Genomic DNA, 12,802 nt, shown 5'->3' with positions numbered 1-12,802 from the left:
GTGGAGCCACCGCTCCAACCTTTCTTGCAGGAAGGAAAGCACAGAGCTCATCTGGCATTTCCTGGTGTCTTCCTGCCAGGAAAAACACCACTCAGCAAACAAACTCCACTTCAAATCATAAGCTCGCCTGGTAGAGGGGGCTCTAGCTTGAGTGATAATGTCTACCTCTGCCACTTTAGTCCTCCACGTCCCGTCCAGAGACCACACGTGGAGGTTCCAAAGGCCTGGACGTGGGTTCCATTTGGTGCCCCGTCCCTGAGAAAGTAGGTCCTTCCTCAGGGGAATCTGCTAGGGAGGGGCTGTTGCGAGTAGCATCATGTCCGAAAACCAGGTCCGGGTGGGCCATAAAGTTGCAACCATGAAGACCTGCTCCTCGTCCTCCCTAACCTTGCACAGTGTCTGTGCCAGCAGGCTCACTGGTGGAAACTTATACTTGCATAAGCCCCAGGGCCAGCTGTGTGACAGAGCATCCGTGCAGAGTGTCCCCTCGGTCAGGGAATACAACAACTGGCAGTGGGAGGACTCCCGGGAGGAAAACAGGTCTACCTGTTATCCCAGAATCGATTCCAGATCAGCTGGACCACTTGGGAGTGGAGTCTTCATTCTCCGGCGAATGTCAGCTGTCTTGAGAGTGGATCGGCCACACGATTGAGCTCACCAAGGATGTGAATGGCGCAAAGTAAATTGAGCCACTGCTGACTCCAGAGGACAGTAGCGTATTCCACCTTGGCGGTTGATGTACACAACAGTTGCAGTGTTGACCAACATGTGCTTGCCCTGAAGAAATAGTCGAAACCGGTGCAGGGTGAACAGCAACCTGTTCTAGAGGCATCTTTTGTAACAACAACATGCCTGCACTCCTGTTCTAAAGGCACGGTCTGACAAGGGGTTTACTTTGGCAACAGGTCAGTGTGATGGCCACACGGATAAGTGCCGTGGCGCCTTGCCCATTTGGAGACTCGGCCATGTAGCCAATGCTGAAGTAGTCTCATGCATCAATCTGAGCGTTGTTACTGTGGCCATATGCCCCAGGAGCCTCTGAAATGGTTTCAGTGGAACCGCTGTCTTCCGTTTGAATGTATTCAGGCAGTTCAGGACAGACTGTGTGCGTGCTTGTTAGTGAGATGCACCGTATATAACTCCATACAGAGAAAAGAGATGCTCTGCACGGGGGAGAGCTTGCTCTTTTTTGGAGGAGGTTTTTGAGCAAGATGTTCAATGTGCTCAAATGGCTTAATTTATTAAATAGTTGTTAACAAACAAAACAAGCCGATTTAGCTTAAATTGTACCCAGCCTTACTCATCATAACTGCATTTTTACTGGTAAGAATTCAAATAGAGAGCTTTACAATTCAATTCTTACTAGTAGCAATTACAATTAGAGAGCTCTTTAATGCAATTATTACTAGTAAAAACTGATTTAGAGAGCTCTCTAATTCAGTTCTTACTAGTAAGAATCCAATTGAAGAGCTCTTTAATTCAATTAGAGAACCCTTTAATGCAATTCTTACTAGTAGGAATTCAATTAGAGAGCTCTACAATTCAATTCTTACTAGTAGCAATTACAATTAGAGAGCTCTCTAATTCAATTCTTGCTAGTAAAAATACAATTAGAGAGCTCTCTAATTAAATTATTACTAGTAAGAATTACAATTGCAGAGGTCTCTAATTCAATTCTTATTAGTAACAATTCCGATTAGAGAGCTCTACAAATTAATATTTACTAGTCATATGTCTCCATTGACTTCCATTCATTTTTAATTACAGAGCTCTCTAATTGAAATGTTACTAGTAAGAATAACAATTAGAGAGCTCTACAATTGAATTATTACTAGTAAGAATTACAATTAGAGAGCTCTCTAATTGCATTCTTACTAGTAACAATTCAATTAGAGAGCTCTCTAACCCAATTCTTACTAGTAACAAATACAATTAGAGAGCTCTCTAATTCAATTCTTACTAGTAAGAATGCAATTACAGAGCTCTCTAATTCAAATCTTACTAGTAAAAAAACGAATTAAAGATATGTATAATTGCAGAGCTCTGTAATTGAATTAGAGAGCTCTGCAATTACATTCTTACTAGTAACAACTGAATTAGAGAGCTCTCTAATTGGAATTCTTACTAGTAACAATTGCATTAGAGAGCTCTCTAATTCAATTCTTACTAGTAAGAATGCAATTGCAGAGCTCTTTAATTCAATTCGAGAGCTCCCTAATTGTAATTGTTACTAGTAAGAATTGAATTACAGAGCTCTCTAATTGTAATTGTTACTAGTCATAATTGGATTAGAGAGCTCTTTAATTGTAATTCTTACTAGTAACAATTCAATTGTAGAGCTCTCTAATTGTAATTCTTACTAGTAAGAATTAAATTAGAGAGCTCCGTAATTAAAAATGAATGGAAGTCAATGGAGACATGTGACTAGTAAAAATTAATTTGTAGAGCTCTCTAATTAGAATTGTTACTAGTAAGAATTGAATTACAGACCTCTGCAATTGTAATTCTAACTAGTAATAATTTAATTAGAGAGCTCTCTAATTGTATTTTTACTAGCAAGAATTGAATTAGAGAGCTCTCTAATTGTAAATGCTACTAGTAAGAATTGAATTGTAGAGCTCTCTAATTGAATTCCTACTAGTAAGAATTGCATTAAAGAGCTCTCTAATTGAATGAAAGAGCTCTGCAATTGGATTCTTACTAGTAAGAACTGAATTAGAGAGCTCTCTAAATCAGTTTTTACTAGTAATAATTGCATTAAAGAGCTCTCTAATTGTAATTGCTACTAGAAAGAATTGAATTGTAAAGCTCTCTATTTGAATTCTTACCAGTAAAAATTCAGTTACGATGAGTAAGGCTGGGTACAATTTAAGCTAAAACGGCTTGCCATACATATCTTTCATTGTTTTTTTACTAGTAAAAATTCAATTAGAGAGCTCTGTAATTAAAAATGAATGGAAGTCAATGGAGACATTTGACTAGAAAAAATTCATTTGTAGAGCTCTCTAATCGGAATTGTTACTAGTAAAATTTTTATTAGAGAGCTCTGCAATTGTAATTCTTATTAGTAATAATTGAATTAGCGAGCTCTCTAATTGTATTTTTACTAGTAAGAACTTAATTAGATAGCTCTCTAATTGTAATTGCTACTAGTAAGAATTGAATTGTAGAGCTCCCTAATTGATATCGTACTAGTAAAAATGCAATTACGACTAGTAAGGCGGGGTACAAGTGAAGCTAAAATGGCTTGCCATACTCAAGGCATACATTTTACCAGTGATCTAGAATTGAAAGACCTTGCCATTGTTAACTACATGCTCTACGAGAGTTCTTTAAGATCATAATTATTCTGTGGTATTAGTCAGATTCACTCTGTGCCAGAAAATGTGCTCCAATTAGTCCCATTATGCAGCCAAGCTGAGGTCACAGCTAACTGAACAGAGTATCTAATGCATTAAAGCCAGGAGAGAAAACACTCATTGATCAGCTTGGTTTTTGGAGAAATCAAATTAAATCCTTTCACACAATTATTATACATTTAAGCGCCCTGAAAATGAAACATTGTCTCAAAAAGCCATATTTAGGTCTCTTTCAAGCTAGGGCATATTTGCAGAAGAATAACTTTCTATATGCTGAAACAGTATTGTGGAGTATTTGGAGGAGGTTTTTGAGCATTAATAAATGTTCAATGTGCTCAAATGGCTTTATTTATTGAATAGTTGTTAACAAATAAAACATATCACAACATACAGTATTATTAATTCTTGGTTAGTGTGTCTTGCTCCATCTGAACTATTGATATGACACAATTTATTTTTCATTCTGTGAATTAAATATATAAACATATTTTTAAAACACACAATAAAAGCATTTGTTTCATATAATGACTTGAATACACTTCTATCATAATTAATTTCTGAATTCTGAATTTAATTGTTATTGTTATATATCTTTCCTGATATTGCAATGAAGAAAAAAAGCTAATTAAAAAGAATGAAATTCGTGAGAAGTAGATTGCCAAAATCTTTTGTTTTATATATTATTTTTTACTTATTACCTTATTAATATTTGAAAGCATTTTTTTTCTGCCAAATCAGTCATGTGGTGTGACCAACCTGTGAAAACATTCTAAGGCCCAAAAACTAAGGGCCATATTGACTAACATCTTGCACCAGTTCAAAACCTTCTTTAGCAATTAAACAAACTACTCTCAGTATTTACCAAAGATTTACTGGGAAGTTCTTTTTACAGCTGACCTTTATAGAGTGCCGCAGGGATCACATTTTTTTTGTAGGCCAACACGGAAGTTAACATCAGCCTGGTTCCCTCGACAAAAAACGTCAGATTTTCCAATTGAATTTTGAAGCGTAAATACAATCAGCACAAGTCAGAAGCTAAACATAGGCTAAACGAACTACACCACAGTCGCATGTCCTCACTGTCACCATCAATAAGCTTTCGTCAACTCTTTCAGTTCAACTTGTTTGCAAGAGCATGATAATAAACACAACAAGGCTGTGAAAGTGGAATAGATGAGTTTACCTGTTCAGCTGATGACGTTTAATGTCGCTGACAACCTCTGTAGGCTAAACCTTCCATTTAGCCACTTGTTAGCAATTGTCTTTTAAAAGCTTCACAAGAGGGTATTACATATTACTAATGTGATATATATTGTAGAATAAAAAGTGAAATATCTTGAGTTTGTTTCCCCAACAGACCTTATTTCAAGCATTTACCCAAAAACCCATTAAAAAAACCCATTGACTTCAGGATAATGGAACCGGAAGTGCTAAAGTGCTAACTAGTTTCTATGTTTTTGCCTACACAATTCATCATCCCTTCACCACTCTATTGCATATCCTTTGTAGAAGTTTCACTTTCAGATGCAATATTTACGAGAGGAGAGTATTTACATAAATAATGCTACATGATTTAGTAAGGTTTGTGGTAGTAAATGTATTGGAATTTGTGCCATTATTTAACATGCAAAAAGCATATCATTAAGTTGTTACTGTTTTTCTTTGTTTTCACATTTGTGAATAACTTTATAATTCTTTTCCTCAAAGCAGACACTGTGCTCAGACACTTGTCAGACAGCAGTCTATCTGTAGACGGACACATAGAGGAGTGCTGTGGAGGAAGTGTGTCTCGAAGGGGCAGCGATCGAGTTGTTCCACTCGTACTCGCCCACTCTGCCACTAATGCCGAAGGGTCTGAATCTGCCCCGGGCGAGCCTCTTAGCATCTCAAACAGTGAGTCTCAAGAGCACTACATGTCCTTGAATCTGGTGCTTTCAGGATGTTCATATATTTTATTAATTTCCTCATGGAAGTCAGGGGCTTGATGTATATGAAGATATAGGCTACCTGCATGTGTGGTTCAGGCATGTATAACATAAATCCTCTGTTGTCTCTCTCTCAGTATGTAGTAGGTGGTGGGGGTCGAAGCGGTTAGATTATGTGCTGTACTGTCCAGATGTGCTCACCACCTTTCCCACTATAGCACTGCCTCATCTGTTCCACGCCTCATACTGGGAGTCCACCGATGCTGTGGCTTTTATTCTTAGACAGGTAAGTGCGCTTCCTCTGACAGTTCTGGGCTCTACTACAAGAGTTGTATAACATATAACACCACAACCTGAGGGAAAAGTCCCTGTTTACACCAAGTATTAACATCCATCTTGGGTTATCTGAAGTGGGCAGCAGGAAATGCAGGTGTAAATGTCCAAAACCACATTCGGACCACACTGCATACAGTATGTAGTGTACAGTATGTAGTGACATCAGTTGCTCTAAACTTTAAAATTTAAAAGGATTTTTATTTATTAATCATAACTAACATTCCTTTTTTTGAATGTTGACATGACACATGGGTTAAAGTTAGTGTGAGTTGAAATAACGGATGCAGATGGACAAGACTAGACCACTGTCTGAATAAATATATATTAACTGTAACAGAGGAGTGGGTTTACTGAATTGCACATATGAAAAAATAATTATATTAGAGAAAATGTATGTAATGAATCATGTAACCTTTGCCATGCTCCTATTTTATTTAAACTGTTGTACTCTTTTTACCGTGGTGATCTATCTGGGACTGGTCCTCTCGGCCGTGATTAAAGCATTTAAAAGGGATTGTCTGGAGTCTGTCTGGTTACTGCTGCGCAGCAGGTTATTGGAACACTATCTTTATACCCAAGTGATAATGTTCATAGGGAGTGAGACGTTGTCCGACTCAGAGTGACTACTCTTAGTGTATCAGGGGTTTCCGATGGGTTGCGTAGCAAGACCTTCAGACTGACGGCAGAAGGTCTGGACTCTATCACAGCTTTTCTTGGCCAATGACCAAGAGGACGTTTGACTGATATGTAACTCTACCAATCAGAATTAGTTTTGTTCCATGACATGTTTATGGGTGTGCCAATATAATGTCATGTCCCTACCATAACAGAGCGGCGTGCATCTAATAAATTATTCATTCAAGAACATTGTGCAAGTTTACTGCGACAATGGAGCCGCGAACTTCACATACTTTTGAAAATCCAGCGTTTAGTTGATCCCGGTAAGCGCTCATTGACACAGTTGTAAACACAACAGCTTACTTCTTCCATGAGGGGTTTTGGCGTCACGGCATTTGTTTTAAGGTGGACGGATAAAGAACACAACACACACGTCTCCCGGACATCCTGTAGAAATCAACCAATCAGATTGAGACTTCAAAACTCCCGAAATGTTTCCAGAAAAGTCTGTCCTATGCATTCAGACATCAGTCCGTGGGCATGACGTCTGAGAGTGAGACTACCGCCAGAGTCGCTATTATTTGTAGGCATCTCATGCAGTCAAAATACTTGTCTTAGGCATCTGGGTTTACTGATGTAGTCAGAGTGAGGGTCATCTGAGGATAATTTTGGATTGGAAGTGCCAATCGTAGGTGCGTTAGGGAATTTCTAACACAGGATTGTCCACCAAAAAATGAAGATTCTGTTACCATTTACGAATACTCAATCGAAAACTGCATGATTTACTCTCTTCTTTTTCTTCTTCTTCTTACAGGAAGAGTAATCAAAATAAGTACGGACAGGTGAATTAAATCAGTAACTAATTACTAGGCACAAAGAACACAGGCAAACCAGAACAGGAAACACAGTGAAAACGAAACAAAAACTGAACATACACGTTACACTTTAAACAAGATATGTCTAGACATGTTTTGTCCATACAATGAAAGTCAATGGGCTCCAATGTTGCTTGTTTCAAAAAGTTTTTCAAAATATCTATCATGTGACACCATGAGGGTGAGTAAGTGATAATAGGATTTTCATTTTTGGTTGGACTATTCCTTCAAGATAAATTTTAAAATCGATTTGACGGATGTAGCGACAGATCTTTTCTTCCATATTGTGACATAGAACCAAGTAAAACTTGTAGGGTGAGGTCTTGGTTTAATCCATAAACTGTTGATTGGATGGAGACAGATCTGAATGTGAGCTTGCAGTCAATTTGTGTTTTATTGGACAAAATGATTAAGTCATGCAAACATCACCAGAGAGAAGTCTGTCATTCACAGATGAATCATTCACAAAAACATGCTTTTATAAAATAGATATGGTCAGTTTTCATTTCATGCTGACTTTAAGGTCTTACATCCAGCACATACATGCTGGAGTTCTGATGGATGGCAAGATAAATAGTGTGTTGTCCCAAGATTTCCCCAGATATTTGCACCCTTTTGCTTAAAAAATTTAAAAACCTAAATTTCAGTCATGTTTTCCATCTGATCAGACAATAATAAAGATGGAATCAAAACTGAACGAAGTAGGGCTGTTGTTCCTGGTTTCTTTAAGGTCAGCTATAGACAGTTTGTTCAAGATTTGTATTGTTAGTAGCTACCTGTAAACAAATCAATCACTACACCCTTGTGACCTAGAAAACTTTGGCATAAAATATATCTGTTCCTCTTTATGTGTTGAAGGCTCAGGGGCTTCCTCAGATTTAAACAGGTTCAGTAAATAAATACAGCACAGTGTCAGACTAACAATACACAGTAGAATATGATTTTTATAGCTCCTACAGTTACTGTAGATGCTGTAGCTAAACAATTTGTGGGCAAACAACACCTTTTTATATTCTGTTTTATTTTTGCAAACAAAATATAAATCACAAATATATTATATAAAGGGTGGTTCTTGCCTTTCATCAATAATGTGGCACTGGCCCCTCAACAAAAAGTGTTACCATTTGATACTATTTTTTATATAAATTGTTTTTACCTGCAGTACAGAGCCGTTCACAAACTCCATGCACAATAATGAGCTCCTTCATGACTGACAAATTATAGAAGACATTTGCCAATTTTGTTTCCTAAAATTTAATGTAGATACCATGAATATCCAACTCATCCAGCTCTCTTTGTGTGTTATTTCTTACAAAGTATCTCATTACTATTTCGGTGTGAGAGACTGCTGTCTAAATGAATCACTGAACCACTAACAATTTTAGACCATTTGCAAACTTGTTTGACCGATTATATCAAAAAAGCGAATGGTAGAATGCTAGTTCTGAGTCCAAACAGATGACAGATAACACATAACACACGACTTGATTGCTAAAATGTTACCTACATTATAATTATATTATATTATATTATATTATATTTTGCACTTTACTTGCTGCCAGGAATTAGTCACATGGCTTTTTTGGTTCTGAGGGGGCTGAAAGAGAAGGCCAAACAGCACAGACTATGTAATAATGCTGAAATGCGTCATCCAGTGAATATATTTGGAAACATATAGAAGTGCATTGATCCGATCAAAAGATGAAAAGAACTGCAGCTCTTTAAGTTTAATGTCTACAGCAAATGTTGTCTAATGTCATGCCAGAGAGGACACAGACTCATGGGAACAATTTTAACAACACATTACTGAGAATTATGAAGTAGAAAAGAGAAGAGACAGATAGAGAAGAAAACAAAGAAAGAACTAACATTACATGCAAAACATTGTTGTAAGCATACTAAATCAAATTATTATTATTAAATCTTTTATAACAAAAATGTACTGTAGGGTCTGTGTTTTTTTAATTTAAATCTATTAATAAAATTTAGTTTTTGTTTAATTTGATTTGATATAAATTGAAAATGTTCATTTCAACTACATTTTTTAAAGAAAATATTTTCATGAAAATGTTCCTTTTAAAATGCTATTTTAAAATGCAAAATAGAGGTGTTTTCACTATTTGTCACACACTTTCGGACCTTCTGGAAATTTACAGCACAGTTTTTCTGCCACTCTCCTTGTCAGGTAATGCGGTGTGACTGTCTGAAGGCTGGGGAGGCCAATTGTTCGGACACTATTCCCATCTCTCCATCCAGCCCCCGTGAGAAGTGGCTTCGCAGGAGGACACATGTCAAATTGCGGGTTAATATCACATGAAATTACCTGCAATTACTCTTCTTGATGAAACAATATTGTACAGTGTGATGGATTTTATAATACATATCATTTGCCTGGAAATGTAAAATAATAATAATAATGTTTCTCGTCTAGTCTGCATTTTTGAACAAATAGGGCCTCTGCAGAACATTTGATTCAAAATACTGTAGTGCTATACACAACCATTTAAAAGTATGGGGTCCGTAACATTTTTTAAAAGCTTTTGAAACAAGCATCTTGTGCTCTCCCAGGCTACATTTATTTTTTCAACAAAAATACAGAAAAAACAATAATATTGTGAAATATTATTACAATTTAAAATTACTCTTTTCTATTTGAATATGTTGTAAAATGTCATTTTTTTCTGTGACGTCAAAGCTGAATACTTAGAAGCCATTATTCCAGTCTTCAGTGTCACATGGTCCTTCAGAAACCAAGAAACATATATTATAATTAAATATGTTCTGCTTAATATTGTTGTGGAAACTGTGATACATTTTTAAGGGTTTCTTTGATTAATAAGAAAGTTCAAAATAAAAGCTTTTATTTGAAATAGAAATCTTTTGTACCATCATAAATGTATTAACTGTACTTTTGGTCAATTTAATTCATCCTTGCTGAATAAAAAAAAATGAAGTTTTCGAATCTTACTGAACCCAAACTTTTGAATGTTAGTGTATGTTTTATATATTCTGACTGTGACACAAAAAAGTTCCGGGTTACTTGACTGTAACCCTGCTCCCTGAAAAAATGGAATGAGATGCTGTGCTGCTTAGCGCATTGGGAACGTCTTTAAACATGACCTGCTGTGAATATAGTGTGTAAATACGTCGATGGAATCGACACGGAGGTAATATAGCCTCGGTCAGTGACGTCATCGGCGCGCACCCATGACGCGAGGCTATAATTAGATGAGCCACAGGATATTTTGTCTGAAGAGCAGTCCTGGGACATCATCAGCACGGCAAAGTAGCGCAGCATCTCGTTCCGCATTTTCAGGGACAGGGTTACAGTGAAGTATCCCGGAACGTTCCCTTTCAAAAGCTACAATCGATGCTGCGCTGCTTAGCGCATTGGGAACGAGAACGCAACTCACCACACTCTGCTATTTTTTTCTTTTTCTTTTTTTTATCAGATCAGCCTGGAATGCCTGCAACACTGCCATAGTGTGCAGAGCAACACCAGTCTGACCCCCACTAGCATGGATTTTACGAGTCACCACCTCGAGAAACAATCTCACACGCTTTATCATAGCGAGAGAAGTGTTCGGAGGCAGCACTCTCAATATTTAATTCCTCAGAATTAAGACCAGCCAGACAATATAGTAATATGAGCATCTGATATATTGCATTGAAAATCTGATTTCTCATTTATTATCATTTAACTTGACAGCAATAAACACAGCCAAATATCAATCAGACAATCAAACACAGTCTGGATGACAGGCTGTGTTCAAATCTTTCATAAGATCAATCTGGTAGCCTATGCCTGCAACACAGCCATTGTGTACAGCTGAAATGCATGTGATAATGCGATCGCAGGGGAGAGAAAGCCCGCGAGCGTCTCTCCAATCTGAGGCACCAACATATAATCGTGTGCCTTCGCACCCGCGATAGTCGAACTGGTCGACATCGAGGGCACAAAGACACGTCATTTATAAACATATATATATATATATATATATATATATATATATATATATATATATATATATACAGGTCCTTCTCAAAAAAATAGCATATTGTGATAAAGTTCATTATTTTCCATAATGTAATGATAAAGATTAAACTTTCATATATTTTAGATTCATTGCACACCAACTGAAATATTTCAGGTCTTTTATTGTTTTAATACTGATGATTTTGGCATACAGCTCATGAAAACCCAAAATTCCTATCTCAAAAAATTAGCATATTTCATCCAACCAATAAAAGAAGGGGTTTTTAATACAAAAAAAGTCAACCTTCAAATTATGATGTTCAGTTATGCACTCAATACTTGGTCGGGAATCCTTTTGCAGAAATGACTGCTTCAATGCGGCGTGGCATGGAGGCAATCAGCCTGTGGCACTGCTGAGGTGTTATGGAGGCCCAGGATGCTTCGATAGCGGCCTTAAGCTCATCCAGAGTGTTGGGTCTTGCGTCTCTCAACTTTCTCTTCACAATATCCCATAGATGCTCTATGGGGTTCAGGTCAGGAGAGTTGGCAGGCCAATTGAGCACAGTAATACCATGGTCAGTAAACCATTTACCAGTGGTTTTGGCACTGTGAGCAGGTGCCAGGTCGTGCTGAAAAATGAAATCTTCATCTCCATAAAGCTTTTCAGCAGATGGAAGCATGAAGTGCTCCAAAATCTCCTGATAGCTAGCTGCATTGACCCTGCCCTTGATAAAACACAGTGGACCAACACCAGCAGCTGACATGGCGCCCCAGACCATCACTGACTGTGGGTACTTGACACTGGACTTCAGGCATTTTGGCATTTCCTTCTCCCCAGTCTACCTCCAGACTCTGGCACCTTGATTTCCGAATGACATGCAAAATTTGCTTTCATCCGAAAAAAGTACTTTGGACCACTGAGCAACAGTCCAGTGCTGCTTCTCTGTAGCCCAGGTCAGGCGCTTCTGCCGCTGTTTCTGGTTCAAAAGTGGCTTGACCTGGGGAATGCGGCACCTGTAGCCCATTTCCTGCACACGCCTGTGCACGGTGGCTCTGGATGTTTCTACTCCAGACTCAGTCCACTGCTTCCGCAGGTCCCCCAAGGTCTGGAATCGGTCCTTCTCCACAATCTTCCTCAGGGTCCGGTCACCTCTTCTCGTTGTGCAGCGTTTTTTGCCACACTTTTTCCTTCCCACAGAATTCCCACTGAGGTGCCTTGATACAGCACTCTGGGAACAGCTTATTTGTTCAGAAATTTCTTTCTGTGTCTTACCCTCTTGCTTGAGGGTGTCAATGATGGCCTTCTGGACAGCAGTCAGGTCGGCAGTCTTACCCATGATTGCGGTTTTGAGTAATGAAACAGGCTGGGAGTTTTTAGAAGCCTCAGGAATCTTTTGCAGGTGTTTAGAGTTAATTAGTTGATTCAGATGATTAGGTTAATAGCTCGTTTAGAGACCCTTTTCATGATATGCTAATTTTTTGAGATAGGAATTTGGGGTTTTCATGAGCTGTATGCCAAAATCATCAGTATTAAAAAAATAAAAGACCTGAAATATTTCAGTTGATGTGCAATGAATCTAAAATATATGAAAGTTTAATTTTTATCATTACATTTTGGAAAATAATTAACTTTATCACAATATGCTAATTTTTTGAGAAGGACCTGTATATATATATATATATATATATATATATTATATATATATTATATAT

At 37.6% G+C, this 12,802-nt stretch overlaps 1 protein-coding gene across 2 annotated transcripts in view; it reads left to right on the top strand.

The window, feature by feature from the left end:
- The window catches only part of plrdgb (PITP-less RdgB-like protein), a 156,631-nt gene that overhangs the window by 121,787 nt on the left and 22,042 nt on the right, over positions 1–12,802 (top strand). The window contains exons 11-13 of one of the 2 annotated variants that reach the window (XM_077195253.1): positions 5,070–5,252; positions 5,422–5,570; positions 9,299–9,415. In XM_077195253.1, coding sequence (XP_077051368.1) covers positions 5,070–5,252; positions 5,422–5,570; positions 9,299–9,415 — 449 coding nt within the window. Of the gene's footprint in view, positions 1–5,066; positions 5,253–5,421; positions 5,571–9,298; positions 9,416–12,802 lie in introns of both variants that reach the window. The other variant, XM_077195245.1, reaches the window with a different exon arrangement.

Source organism: Siphateles boraxobius, unplaced genomic scaffold (assembly GCF_051911475.1).
Source record: "Siphateles boraxobius isolate OS27281-9 unplaced genomic scaffold, OSU_SipBor_1 11, whole genome shotgun sequence".
NCBI lineage: Eukaryota > Metazoa > Chordata > Actinopteri > Cypriniformes > Leuciscidae > Siphateles > Siphateles boraxobius.
This window is presented reverse-complemented; position numbering and strand designations above follow the sequence as displayed.